This window comes from Salvelinus namaycush, chromosome 26 (assembly GCF_016432855.1).
Source record: "Salvelinus namaycush isolate Seneca chromosome 26, SaNama_1.0, whole genome shotgun sequence".
Taxonomy (NCBI): Eukaryota; Metazoa; Chordata; class Actinopteri; order Salmoniformes; family Salmonidae; genus Salvelinus; species Salvelinus namaycush.
In genome coordinates, this window is record NC_052332.1 from 3559281 (window position 1) to 3575204 (window position 15924).

Consider the following 15924-nt stretch of genomic DNA (forward strand, 5'->3'; position numbering starts at 1 on the left):
TAGAAGTTATTTAGCTCGTCTGGTAGGCTTGTGTCACTGGGCAACTCTCGGCTGTGCTTCCCTTTGTAGTCTGTAATAGTTTGCAAGCCCTGCCAATCCGACGAGCGTCGGATCCGGTGTAGTACGATTCGATCTTAATCATGATGCTTTGCCTGTTTGATGGTTCGCAGGAGGGCATAGTGGGATTTCTCATAAGCTTCCCGCTCTTTGAATGCGGCAGCTCTACCCTTTAGCTCAGTGTGAATGTTGCCTGTAATCCATGGCTTCTGGTTGGGGTAAGTACGTACAGTCACTGTTACAACATAATTCCATATGTGCTATTTCATAGTTTCGATATCCTCACTCTTATTCTACAATGTAAAAATGTGTAAAAATGAAGAAAACCCCTTGAATGAGTAGGTGTTCTAAAACTTTTGACTGGTGCTGTACATCTCTTCTATTTCCGCTATGGTCTAACAATACAGCTGTTTTACTAACCGAATCATCATTTTTGTGACTTTTTTGCGAACAACTGCTGTTTTGACCACTCCCCTAACAAGTCAGACAAAAACAGAGGGTATGAAATCTTTCTCTACTTCTGTGCTTTTGAAAACTGAAGAAATATTAAGAATAGTGTCTACTTATCAATAGAACTAGTTGTTTTTGTAACCCATCAATTGCTCTCTTTCTAAATGTAGTAAGTCATGTCAGAAGCTAACAGATTCATTACTTACCAACAGCTTAAAATTCTAATAAAACTACATCACGGTTTGAAGTTTACTTTCCTTGCTTTGTCTAACAACACCCATGAATCTAGCAAATAAGTTTTGTGGGTCAGAGTGCAGAATTGATTTAGTTTAAAGAAAAACGTTTGTTGTTAGCATGTTTTTCACACTAGCTTTATCCATAAGGGAGCAGTGTTGCCAAGGCTACTGTTGCCTAGCAGCGCTTGACTCGTAGAGAGAGAACGTCTTCATAGCTGAACACATAACTACTAACCACAACCACTGAACTACTGACCACAACCACACAAATATTTACCACACAACTACTGACCACACAGCCCAGACCACAACCACACAACTACTGATCACACAACTGCTGACCACATCTCGTGACCACAACCACACAACTATTCTCCACAACCACACAACGACTGACCACACATCTAATCACCATAACTACTGACCACCTACTGGCTACAACTACTGACCACAATTACTGACCAATATAACTGATCAAAATTACTGAACAAAATTACTGACCACAACCACACAGCTACTGATCACAACCACTGATCACAACCACTGAACACAACTTCTGACCACACAACTACAGAACCACTCAATTACTGACCACAACCACATATTTACTGACCCCACAATTACTGACCACAACCACAAAACTACTGACCACAACCACACAACTACTGAACCACAAAACTATTGACCACAAAACTACTGACTACAAAACGACTGATCACAACCACTGAACAGAACTACTGACCACACAACTACTGAACCACTCAACTACTGACCACAACCACACAACTACTGATCACAACCACTGAACAAAACTACTGACCACAATAACTGACCACACAACTAGGGTTGACAACTTTCTCACTACCAAATATTCATATTATTTTTCAATTGGAAAGGCAGAACATTTTTATATTCCATTTAGTCTATAGCTTTACTAAAACTGTAACATTATGTAAACGTATGTGAATAAACCTCAAAAATAAATTCTCAAAGTATTCAAAATTTGAACCTTTACAGCAAAAAAAAAACTTTTCAAATGCAAAAAGGAAAAGAGGCTTCACTTGCCGCGATTTTGTCATTTTCGGCAGTAGACGTCACGAAGATGTGCATTTCTGTGGATACATGCTGAGTTAGGTCATTCTCCCCTCGATGGCCAATTGTGAATTCCCGACGGCATAAAGTACAGAGGGTTTTCGTCAGTCACCACTGACGTGCTGAACCCACGTCTTTTTTGCTTCCCATTGTTTGTTGTAGCTGCACAGTCTTTTCCTTTTTGCAGGTTTATCCATATTTCCTTGATATGCCAAACCGACCGAACAACAACAGAAATTACTTACAGGAATGGCCGCGTTTACGCTATACTGTGATTGGATGAATATACGGGACAAACCAATTTAGCCCAATATAAGGGACATCCCGGCTAATACGGGACAGTTGGCAACCCTACACACAACTACTGACCGCAGCCACAGAACTTCTGACCATAACCACACAACTGCCTACCACATCAAGTGACCACAACCACACAACTTCTGACCACACAACTACTGACCACACATCTAATCACCATAATGACTAACCACCACAACTACTGACCACAACCACCTGGCCACAACTACTGACCAAAACCACACAACTACTGACCAGAACCACACAACTACTTATTCACACTACTGACCACTGGTGACCACTAACTTCTGGCCACAAAGACAAAACTCCTGACCACACAACTACTGAATACAACTACTGAACCACACAACTACTAACCACTACAACTGACCACAACTACAGACCAAAACAACTGACTATCGATGGGCATTCGAAAAGATTGCGCTATTCAAATAATATAATAGTGCAACTACTTTCCACTACCACAAAAATCATTTGAGGTTTAGCAGGCCCCACAACTTTACTTGTAAAGTTACAATCTCGTTAACTCAAAACATTTCAGCTTTTTGTTTCTTATTTATTTGTAAATGTTTCTGAAAACATAATTCCACTCTAACATTATGGGGTATTGTGTGTAGAATGTGACACTTTCAAGATTAATTTATTGAAACCGTAATATCAACTTGTTATATTATATCGTGGAACCCGTATCACAGTCAAGACACCTATTTTATAGTAAAAAAAAAAAACATGATGTAAGATAAAATTTAACAGAATATTTTTCTAATTGAAAATAGTTGCCACTGCGAAGTGATGCGCATATCGCGTCTGGAACAGTTATTCTCAAAAGAGTCATCATTTGAAACTGGGCTCAATTTGTCGAGTTGAAAGACTGTCTTCTTTTCGATATGCAGACATTGGATTTGGTTTATTCTGCCTGTTCTTTTGAATTTTTAAAATGGATGAAGAATTCCACATTGAACACTGCATGGCGATGAATTATGGCCACAACATCTGGTTTGGTGAGTAGGCCTAGGCTTAATGATTCTGATTTAAAATGAGCTTTTTGTCTTTATCAAACTAATGTTTTTGTGTGTTTTCAGTGTGGAACCTGTCTAAGTTTAGGGGTGTTATAGCCTAGGCTAACCAATCCTAAATGCAAAGGCTCCCGAGTGGTGCAGCAGTCTAAGGCACTGCATCTCAGTGCTAGAGGCGTCACTACAGACCCTGGTTCTATTCCAGGCTGTATCACAACTGGCCGTGATTGGGAGTCCCATAGGGCAGCGCACGATTGGCCCAGTGTTGTCTGGGTTTGGCCGGGGTAGGCCGTCATTGTAAATAAGAATTTGTTCTTAACTGACTTACCTAGTTTAAAAAAAAAATATATATATATATATATATATATATAATAATAATAATAGCAGTTCACAATGTGGCCTAAGTGGAAAATAGACAGGACACAATTATTCCAAAACTGCAGCTCGTTGTTGGAACACCAGTCCATTTTGAATTGATCATAAACCTGTTGTCATTGGGCAAGGAATTTAGCTTGTGTATCCCATCAGTTACAGTGGTGGCTCAACTAAAAGTTTTGAGATTATGCTGCGGCATTTAGAGGTAATTTGTGGTTTAGTACGGCACCCTGCGTCACTGCTTCATTGCTCCAGATCACCACAAGGGGGAGGTAGAGCACTGATTACTCTTTTGGGTCCCAAGGTGCTGATGTGTCTATCTGACAATAAATGGGCAACATAAACAAAATAGAAACTGATAATTGTGCACGACTTCAAAATTAAATTTCTGTGAACTGAATGATGAGGATGAAGAAGGTGATTCAATTTAGAACAATAGTGTAAGAATTGCTTTTCCTCTGTCCTGCACGCGCACACCCTGAAAAATATATATCTTATGGTTTCTACTTGTCAGTATTACTTACTAAAACTGTTGTTACCCTAAGGTTTTTATTCTAAGAGAAACAAAAACGTTGAATTATATTCCATGATATTCTTAAGATGTATGTGTTGACTGAATATAAGCAAATGATGTCTGCTAAATAATCAAGTTGATGGCGCATTCATATAGCCTCGGCACCTACATAAAGCTGAGTGACTCACTCATTCATGGCTTTGAATCAAAATAAATAAGTACCAACATTCTTTCTGATAGTCTTTAATAAAGACATATTTTGGTTATCCTGACCTGGACACCATTTATTATAATAGCCATTAAAGACAATTTCATATTATTATGTACACTGAACATCAATATAAACATACAACAATGTAAAAGATTTCACTGAGTTAGTTCATATAAGGAAATCAGTCAACATCATCAGTACTGACTTACCAATCATATATGTAGTGAATAAGTAGTCAAGCATGTATTATTGAGTAGAACTTGTAAGGTAGTGATGAATAGTTTTTTTTCATGAGGTTGTGGCGATATACTGCCATCTGGTGGTGACTAGAAACAATTGCATAATAGTAATGATTACAAATGGATGGTCCTTGAAAATACATTTTAGTTCCTGAAAAAGTTATTGAATTTCACTTGCCACTGTCTATACGAACCCTGTGAATGAGACTTGGACGTGTAGCATGGCAAGACTACGTATTATCTTACTCTACTCCCTCTCCCTCTGGTAGCCTTTTGAGCTAAAGCCTAGGCATTAGCTCAGGGAGCTAACGCAAATCTTCATGTCTTAGACAAGGCTACTCATACTCTGTAGAGTTCTCTTCCTCTGCTCTCTCTGCGGACTCTTTAGTCACAACATGTGTCAGCTTCCCAAGCTCCAAGTTTTCAGGTCTTAGACAAGGTTACTCATCATGCAAGCTTGATTCACCAAACCACATCCATACACTAGCACATTAAGCCCACTCTGTAGAGTGTATTGTCTAACTATGCTTTCTCTGTGGTTTTTGTGTAGTCGCGACATGGAGAGTAAAGACACCCTGCGAGGCCTGCAGAAGATTGAGGACCGCCCTGAGGAGAGGATGATCCGGGAGAAGCTCAAAGCCACCTGCATGCCCACCTGGAAGCACGAATGGCTGGAGAGACGCAGTAGGAGGGGCCCTGTGGTGAGCTGCTGTAACCTGACACACAAACACATGCGCGATCATGCAGACACACTCACACGCACATATACACACACACACACAGGGCCATGATCTGCCCAACGATGCCTCTTTTTCAGGCCAACTCAATGCATTTTTCGACAATAACAACACCGTACCATGCATGAGGGCCCCCGCCAACATAGAGGACTGGGTGATCGCAACACTCGCAAGGCCGCAGTGCTGGATGGTATTCCAGGGAGCGTTCTCAGAGCATGCGCAAGAAATGCTGGCAGGCATTTTCACTGTAATTTACAACCTCTCCTTGTCCCAGTTTGTAATCCCCACGTCTTAAGATGACCACCATCGTTCCTGTTCCCAAAAACTCTAAGGCTTCATGCCACAATAACTACTGTAGCACTCACATCTGTAATCATGAAGTGCTTTGAAACGCTGGTTATGGCTCAGATCTACTCCATCATCCCAGACACCCTAGACCCACCATAATTTGCATACTGCCCCAACAGATCCGTAGACGACACAATCTCAATTGCACTCCAAACTGCACTCCCCCACCTAGATAAAACAAATACCTGTGAGAATCCTGTGAGAATGCTATGAGAACCTGTGAGAATGCTGTGAGAACCTGTGAGAATGCTGTTAATTGACTCCATCTCAGCGTTCAACACCATTGTCCCCTCCAAGCTCATCACCAAGCTTAGGACCCTGGGACTGAACTCCTCCCTCTGCCACTGGATCCTGGACTTCCTGACTGGCCGAGCCCAATTGGTGAGGGTTGGCAACATCACCTCCACCATGCTGGCCCTCAACACGGCGGGCCCACAGTGTGTGTGCTTAGTCCTCTCCTGTACTCCCTGTTCACCCACGGCTGCGTGGCCAAGCACGACTCCAACACCATCATCAAGTTTGCTGACGACACAAGGGTGGTCGGCCTGATCAGTTGGTTTTGTGTGGTGCGGACAGCCCAGTACATCACTGGTGCCGAGCTCCCTGCCTTCCAGGACCTCTATATCAGGCGGTGTGAAAGGAAGGCCTGGAAAATATTTAACGACATATTCAGCCACTCAAGCCATAGACTGTTCTCTCTGCTTTCACACAGCAAGCGGTACCGGTGCATCAAACCTGACACCAACAGGCTCTTGAACAACTTCTATTCCCAAGCCATAAGACTGCTAAATAGCTAACAGAATGGCTACACGGGGTTGACCCTTGTATTTTTATTACTATTTTTGCACTGTCTCTATGTACACTGACACTCCAACACACAAATAACATACACACACACACATTTATGCTGACTCTACACACATGCGCACACACACACACTCACTCACTCACATACAATCATAATTTACACTGTTACTACTCTGTTTGTCATATATCCTGATGCCTTGACATCTTACCCCTATACATACAGTGCATTTGGAAGTTGACCCCTTAACTTTTTCCACTTTTTGTAACGTTACAACCTTATTCTAAAATGTATTAAATTGTTTTATTCCCTCATCAATCTACACACAATACCCCATAATGACAAAGCAAAAGCAGGTTTTTATAATTTTTGGGAAATGTGTAAAAAAGTATTCAGACCCTTTGCTCAGTACTTTGTTGAAGCACCTTTGGCAGCGATTACAGCCTCGAGTCTTCTTGGGTATGACGCTACCAGCTTGGCACACCTGTATTTGGGGAGTTTCTCCCATTATTCTCTGCAGATTCTCTCAAGCTTTGTTAGGTTGGATGGGGAGTGTTACTGCACAGCTATTTTCAGGTCTCTTCAGAGATGTTTGATCGGGTACAAGTCTGGGCTCTGGCTGGGCCACTCAAGGACATTCAGAGACTTGTCCCGAAGCCAATCCCGTGTTGTCTTAGTTGTGTGCTTAGGGTCGTTGTCCTGTTGGTAGGTGAACCTTTAACCCACTCTGTGATCCTGAGTGCTCTGGAGCAGGTTTTCATCAAGGATCTCTCTGTGCTTTGCTCTGTTCATCTTTCCCTCGATCCTGACTAGTCTCCCAGTCCCTGCTGCTGAAAAACAACCCCACAGCATGATGCTGCCACCACTGTGCTTCACCGTAGGGAATGTGCCAGATTCCTCCAGACGTGACGCTTGGATTTCAGGCCAAAGAGTTCAATCTTGGTTTCATCAGACCAGAGAATCTTGTTTCTCATGGTCTGAGAGTCTTTAGGTGCCTTTTGGCAAACTCCAAGCAAGCTGTCATGTGCCTTTAACTGAGGAGTGGCTTCCATCTGGCCACTCTACCATAATGGCCTGATTGGTGGAGTGCTGCAGAGATGGTTGTCCTTCTGCAAGGTTCTCCTATCTCCACAGAGGAACTCTAGAGCTTTGTCAGAGTTACCATCAGGTTCTTGGTCAACTCCCTGACCAAGGCCCTTCTCCGACGATTGCTCAGTTTGGCCGGGCTGCCAGCTCTAGGAAGAGTCTTGGTGGTTACGAAACTTCTTCCATTTATGAATGATTGAGGCCACTGTGTTCTTGGGGACCTTCAATGCTGCATCAATGTGTTGGTGCCCTTCCCCAGATCTGTGCCGCAACATATTCCTATCTCAAAGCTCTTGGACAAATCCTTTGACCTCATGGCTTGGTTTTTGCTCTGACATGCACAGTCAACTGTGGGACGTTGTATAGAGGCGGCAGGTAGCCTAGTGGTTAGGGCGTTGGACTAGGGCGTCATTGAAAATCAGAATTTTTCTTAACTGACTTGCCTAGTTAAATAGTTTGGTAAAGGTAAAATCAAGATTTTTTTTTTTTTAAATAGACAGGTGTGCGCCTTTCCAAATTATGTCCAATCAATTGAATTTACTACAGGTGGACTCCAATCAAATTGTAGAAACATCTGAAGGATGATCAACGGAAACTGGATGCACCTGAGCTCAAGTTCGAGTCTCATAGCAAAGGGTCTGAATACTTATGTAAATAAGGTGTTTGTTCTTCTTTTTACATTTGCAAAAAAATCTAAACCTGTTTTCGCTTCGCCATTATGGCGTATTGTGTGTAGATTGAGGATTTTTTGTTTATTTAATACATTTTATAATAAGGCTGTAACTTAACCCATTTAGGAAAATGTAAAGGGGTCTGAATACTTTCCGAATGCACTGTATCTACCCCTATCACTCCAGTATCCCTGCACATTGTAAATATGGTATTGGAACTGACCTTGTATATAGGTTCTTGCTTTCTTATGTTCTTCTAATTTCTTTGTTCTACCTTATGTTATTTTTAGTGCTACATTGATATTGATTACTGCAGTGTTGGGTTTGGTGCAATAAAGGCATTTGTGCACGTGACAATAAGAACTTCAAACTTGACGGTTATGGAATTTTGGATGACGGTAATTGGCCAGCCAAATGACTGCGTGTCTCCGTACTAACCGTTCGAATAGCAAAACGTTTTTTTGGGGACGCACATTTTTCTCCTCTTTCACTCCTGACAGTGTTCAAATCAATGATGCCATAAAGGGGGCACTGGCAGCCATTGTGAGTGTACCCAAAGGAACAACGCAGGAAGTAAAAGTAAGTCTAGCCATCAATGTAGGGTGTCCACCCTCTCTGCCCAGAGTGGGTGAAAACACGTTTTGGTAATGACATTTCACTTATGTTATAAAATACATTTGACCGAGACAAATACGATTCTTCATGTTTTGAATTGTTCAATGGGATCTTTCTCTGACATGTCATTAACATTATATCCAAGAAGTTGTATTTTGTAACCTAATACATTCGATAATAAGCAACGAGCTCCGTTGACAGATGCGGTGCAGTTTTATCACCAAAACCTTTGAGGATTTTACATTTTGTGGTCGTTGTTACCACGGGTCGCAAATAGCATGACAATTGCTGAATTCAATGTAAAAGGCTTTGAAAATAAAACGCTTGGGGTACACTCAGTGCTCACAGATTTCACAGACATGCGCTTGTTTTTGTGAGAAGTCTTCGAAAAAGAACAGGAACTTTCATTAATATGAACAGAGTATACTACACTGAACAAAAATATAAACGCAATGTGCAGCAATTTGAAAGATTTTACTGATTTACAGTTCGTATAAGGAAATCAGTCAATTGAAATAAATTAATTGGGCCCTACTCTATGGATTTCACATGACTGGGAATACAGATATGCATCTGATGGTCACAGATACCATACAAAAAAGGTAGGAGCGTGGATCAGAAAACCAGTCAGTATCTGGTGTGACCACTGTTTGCTTTTTCACATAGAGTTGATCAGGCTATTGATTGTGGCCTGTGGAATGTTGTTTAATGGCTGTGCGAAGTTGCTGTATATTGACGGGAACTGGAACACGCTGTCGATCCAGAGCATCCCAAACATGCTCAATGAGTGACATGTCTGAGTATGCAGGCCATGGAAGAACTGGCCATTTTCAGCTTCCAGGAATTGTGTACATATCCTTGTGACATGGATTAGCATTATCATTGTCACGCTCATCGTAATGATGAGACCAAGGTGCAGCGTGGTATGCGTACATTCTCTTTTACTGAATGAAACACTTAACAAAAAGGACAAAAACAACGAACGAAACGTGAAGCTATACGACTAGTGCAGACAGGCAACTATACATAGACAAGATCCCACAACACAAACGAGGCAAATGGCTACCTAAAATATGATCCCCAATCAGAGACAACGATAAACAGCTGTCTCTGATTGGGAACCATATCTAGCCTACCTGGTTAAATAAAGGTGAAATAAATTAAATAAAGGTGAAATAAATAAAAAATACTGACATCCCACTCCCTCCCTCCCTCCCTCCCCCTCAGGTGGTGAAGCCCGTCCCCCTGCGACCGGACGGGAGCGAGGCAGGTTGCAAGGGGGCCGAGGATGAATCCAACACGCTCACCAACGCTTCACCCCAGCAGAGCGGTGGCCGCCGCAGCCCCTCCCCCGGACACCCCTCTTCCTCCTCCTCCTCTGGCAGGGCCTGCGGGAAGCCTGAGTCCCCAGGGGTGCACAGGAAGAGGGCCTCGCCCGTGCCAGTGAGTAGCCACACACACGTACGTGGCATGCACACACACACATATGAGAACATCAGCTATGTGTTTAAGCGTACTTCGTAGTATTTGAGAATGCATGGACATATAGTTTCAAGTTTCAAAGTTTATTCGCCACGTGCACAGGATACAACCGATGTAAAACAGTACAGGGAAATTCTTACCTTGACTTCATAGCTCTTCCCAAGAATGCAGTGCTAATAATATAGATTTAAAAAAATAAAAGAACTACGATGAACTATGATGTAAGTTAAAGAAACATGAGAATGCAAGACATTTTATAATAATATACCATTGATTAGATATTAACCCTCTTCACTTTGGGTTTGAAGAATTGTTAAGTCCTAAGTGACTATTTATTAGACAATAACTATGAATGGGAGAGGATGAAGACTAGTTTTTCTCTGAGGCTGTCTTGATCTAATGTTGATGTAATTTTGTTATTGTTGATTTGTTGTTGTGTAGTTTCAGAGTGGCAGGGTGACGCCCCCTCGCCGGGTGCCCTCCCCAGACGGATTCTCCCCCTACAGTCCCGAGGAGACTAGTCGCCGTGTCAACAAGGTCATGAGGGCCCGCCTCTACCTACTGCAGCAGATAGGCCCCAACTCCTTCCTGATTGGAGGAGACAGCCCTGACAACAAATACAGGGTGTTCATTGGCCCACAGGTAAGAAGCGCTCGCAGTCCACTCAGACCAATGAAAAAAGCTTAGACAGAATTAAAAGTCTCACGCTCAATTTCAAATCGACTCCCTCTACCCTCTAGGTAATCAAAATGATTGGATCGGTGTTCAATATTACATCAATTCCACCTATCCTATCAGAAGACAAGGTCACCGTATTGCCTATTATGCTTTTACAGTTCTTTCAAATGTATAAGTAGCTAGTTGGAATTGGGCCTTTTGTGTCAGTTTGATTTAGCTGACGCACGTTTGCGAGATTCCAACTGTCTTGCAAGATTGAGGCTAAGCTGCAACAAGACCCCAACTTTTACCAAATTTCATTTACAGCAATAGATTTTATTTTTAAAGGGACACTTGGAATGAAGCCCTTTATTCCATTGTTATAATGGCGCCGGTCGGGATGGCTGCTGTTTTACGGGCTCCGAACCAACTGTGCTATTTTGTTTGTTTTTTGCATTGTTTGTAAATTATTTTGTACATAATTTTTCTGCTACCGTCTCTCATGAGCAAGAAGAGCTTCTGGACATCAGAACAGCGATTACTCACCTTGAACTGGGCAAAGATTTTTTCTTTAATGAGAAGGATATACTGCTTTCTTAAGACCAGGCCCAAATCCCTGTCATTAGTGTGAAGAAAAGACGGAGAAAAAGGGGGAGGAGAGTGGGGTGCCTTGTAAAAATTAGTCGCCGAGTAGGTAAACCACCACTACCCTCCGTACTATTGGTACTATTGCAATCATTGGAAAATAAACTGGACGATCTACGATTTAAGATTATCCTACCAACGGGACAATAAAATCTGTAATATCTTATGTTTCACCGAGTCGTGGCTGAATGACGACACGGATAATATAGAGCTGGCTGGGTTTTCCGTGCATTGGCAGGACAGAGCAGCTACGTCTGGTAAGACGAGGGGTGGGGCTGTGTCTCTATTTGTCAATATCTGCTGGTCCGCGATGTCTAATATTAAAGAAGTCTCGAAGTATTGCTCGCCTGAGGTAGAATACCTCATGAAAAGCTGTAGACCACACTATCTACCAAGAGATTTCTCATCTATATTATTCGTAGCTGTCTATTTACCACCACAAACCGATGCTGGCACTAAGACCGCAGTCAACGAGCTGTATAAGGCGATAAGCAAACAAGACAATGCTCATCCAGAAGCGGCGCTCCTAGTACCGGGGACTTTAATGCAGGGTAACTTAAAATCCGTTTTACCTCATTTCTACCAGCATGTAACATGTGCAACCAGAATTTGAAAAACTCTAGACCACCTTTACTCCACACACAGAGACGCATACAAAGCTCTCCCTTGCCCTCCATTTGGCAAATCTGACCATGATTCTGCTTACAAGCAAAACAAAATCAGGAAGTACCAGTGACTCGCTCAATGAGGAAGTGGTCAGATTATGCAGATGCTACACTACAGGACTGTTTTGCTAGCACAGATTGAAATATGTTCCGGAATTCATCCAATGGCATTGAGGAGTATACCACCTCAGTCACCGGCTTCATGAACAAGTGCATCGACGACATTGTCCCCACGGTGACCGCACGCACATATCCCAACCAGAAGTCATGGATTATAGGCAACATCCGCACTGAGCTAAAGCTGCCGCTTTCAAGGAGCAGGACTCTAACCTGGAAGCTTATAAGACATTCCACTATGCCCTCAGACGAACCATCAAACAGGCAAAGCGTCAATACAGGACTAAGATTGCATCCTACATCACCGGCTCTGACGCTCGTCGGATGTGGCAGGGCTTGCAAACTATTACGGACTACAAAGGGAAATCCAGCCACGAGCTGCCCGGTGACGCAAGCTTACCAGACGAGCTAAATGCCTTTTATGCTCGCTTCGAGGCAATCAACACTGAAGCGTACATGAGAGCACCAGCTGTTACTGACGACTGTGTGATCACGCTCTCCGTAGCTGATGTGAGCAAGACCTTTAAACAGGTCAACATTCACAAAGCTGGTGGGCCAGATGGATTACCAGGACGTGTACTCCAAGCATGCTCGGACGAACTGGCAAGTGTCTTCTTTCAATCTCTCCCTGACCGAGTCTGTAATACCTGCATGTTTCAAACAGACTACCATAGTTCCTATGCCCAAGAAAGCGAAGGTAACCTGCCTAAATGATTACCGCCCCATAGCACTCACGTCGGTAGCCATGAAGTGTTTTGAAAGGCTGGTTATGGCTCACATTAAGCCGGAAACCCTAGACCCATTCCAATTCGCATACCGCCCCAACAGATCCACAGATGATGCAATCTCTATCGCACTCTACACTGCCCTTTCCCACCTGGACAAAAGGAACACCTATGTGATAATGCTGTTCATTACTACAGCTCAGTGTTCAACACCATAGTGCCCACGAAGCTCATCACTAACCTAATGACCCTCCCTCTGCAATTGGATCCTGGACTTCCTTACCCCAGGTGGTAAGGGTAGGCAACAACACATCTGCCACGCTGATCCTCAACACTGGGGCCCCTCAAAGGTGCGTGCTTAGTCCCCTCCTGTACTCTCTGTTCACCCACTACTGCGTGGCCAAGCACGACTCCAACACTATCATTAAGTTTGCTGACGACACAACAGTAATCACTGACAACGATGAGACAGCCTATAGGGAGGAGGTCAGAGACCTGGCAGTGTGCTCAGCATCTGACAGTCAGGCGCTACAGTACGGCCCAGTACATCACTGGGGCCAAGCTTCCTGCCATCCAGGACCTTTACACTAGGCGGTGTCAGAGGAAGGCCCAAAAAATTGTCAGAGACTCCAGTCACCCAAGTCATAGACTGTTCTCTCTGCTACCGCAAGGCAAGCGGTACCGGAGCGCCAAGTCTAGGTCCAAAAGGCTCCTTAACAGGTACTGGTACCCCCTGTATATAGCCTCGTTATTGTTATGTCATTTTCTTGTGTTACTTTTTATTTTATTTTTACTTTAGTTTATTTAGTACATATTTTCTTAACTCTATTTATTGAACTGCATTGTTGGGTAAGGGCTTGTAAGTAAGCATTTCACCTGTTGTATTTGGCGCATGTGACAATTAACATTTGATTTGATTTGGTCTACTTCCACAGAGTCAGATGAAGTCATGGATACCATTGTTATGTCTCTGCATCCAGTATGAAGGAAGTTAAGAGGTAGTTTTGCCAATGCTAACTAGTGTTGACTAGTATGCTAGCAGTTACCATAGACTTCCAGTCATTGCTCTAACGCTAGTTTGCAACTTCCTTCAAACTTCTTGCAAAGACTTAAAAAAGATATCCATGAGTTCCACTTACTCTGGGAAAGTAGATAAAGAGCCTCATTGCCAAAATCCTGAAGTATCCCTTAAGAATTTACTTTACTTGTACATTGGCCAGCTTGTTTTTTTTACCCAGCCATTTGCTACTATAGAGCTGGATTGATGTAGAGCTCCATTGCCTCTTACTAAAGGTTTACGTCCCAAGTGGCACCCTGTTTCCTATATAGTGCACTACCTTTGTCAAAAGTAGTGCACTATATGTGGACTACAGTGCCATTTGGAATGCACACAATGATTCTTAATCAGGTGTAGATTAAATTGGGCTCTCCTGAGTGATTCTTGACTGCGTGTTCTGTCGAAAAAGGGAAGTTGCTGTAGATGTGTGTGTTTTTTGCATCTCTGTGTGTGCTTGTGTGTCCGTGTAGCAATTTATGAGTGTGTGCATGTGCATGCGACCATAATGGAGTGTGTATGTGACCACTGTATGTATATACACACACATTCGTGAGTAACCCCCGGTCTGCGTTCATCCTCCCCTCTCTCTGTAGACCTGTAGCTGTGTCCGAGGGGCGTTCTGTATCCACGTCCTCTTCGTCATGCTCCGTGTCTTCCAGCTGGAGCCCTCAGACTCCCTGCTCTGGAGGAAAAACCTCAAAAACTTTGAGGTAACCTTCCAGCAACCAATTGACATGCCCTCTAACCAATCTGTATAATTCCCCTTATCCACCATAGTGCTTGAACTGTGCTGGACAGGACAATGTGGAAAGGCAATATCCGTGCCAGCATGGTTCGGGTCAGCACAATAGTGTGAAAGGGGTGAACATGATTTGTTGAACCCATTGTATGTAATGACCAATTTTCTAAAAACTTAAGAGACAGAATATGTCCACTTTAGAATATGTGATTCACCACCTGGATTCGGTCTTATGTAGCAAAATTTTAAATTGTGTTTTTTTTTTTTTACATTGGATTAAAGTAGAGACTCAGAGCTACAAAATGGTATATCATACTGCATTGTTGGGGAACAATGGGAAGTAATTATTCTTTGAAAGTTGATAAAGTTGGTACCTAGTGAAAAGCTCTTCTTTGTCTATACCCATTCAGCATCGTTCACACCCTCTTAAAATGTAGCCCCACCCATCTTGTTTTGAGCACACACTTGATGCTCTGGCTAATGATTTGTTTACCTATGGATAACATGAAAAAAGTCTAACCAGCTCTGCTGGCAACAATTTCATTACGCTTCTTTGCAGACGTTTACTGACATGGGCCGTATTCAACACGTGATGTACACATTAGCTTAAGACATGTAGCTAGCTAGGTAAACAATGAACCTAGCTAGGTAAACAATGTGTAAAATCACACACGTAACGTTAGCTAACGAGCCAGCCAGCTAACGTTAGCTAGTTAAACAACAATGAACATAGTGCCAAATCATGTTGTTACTACACTGCATGAATATGCTGGGAGCTAACCAACCAGGTTCAATGTTAGCTAGCTAAAATTAGGCTCTAACTAGCAAAGCAAACAGCTCTGGAATACGAAGAATAACATCAGTTAGGGAGCCAGCCAGCTAACGTTAGCTTGCTAGCTAGCTAAAAGTACACTTTAGCTTGAAATGAAGCCACTTTCTGTCAGAATTAGAAACATGTAATATCTAAAAATTCTGCTAGCTAATGCTAGACTATCTTACCTGTATACATCATCATGAATGATGGACGCGTCTCCCTGTCATGGATGCCATGCCACAGTTTCCCTTAG

At 42.7% G+C, this 15924-nt stretch overlaps 1 protein-coding gene across 1 annotated transcript in view; it reads left to right on the top strand.

Annotated features, from left to right (window-relative positions):
• Positions 1–15924, top strand: part of LOC120020909 (mitogen-activated protein kinase kinase kinase 1-like) — a 115799-nt gene that overhangs the window by 49467 nt on the left and 50408 nt on the right. The window contains exons 2-5 of the mRNA XM_038964532.1: positions 5059–5209; positions 9998–10213; positions 10694–10894; positions 14712–14828. Of these exons, the coding sequence (XP_038820460.1) occupies positions 5059–5209; positions 9998–10213; positions 10694–10894; positions 14712–14828 (685 nt within the window). The remainder of the gene's footprint in view (positions 1–5058; positions 5210–9997; positions 10214–10693; positions 10895–14711; positions 14829–15924) is intronic.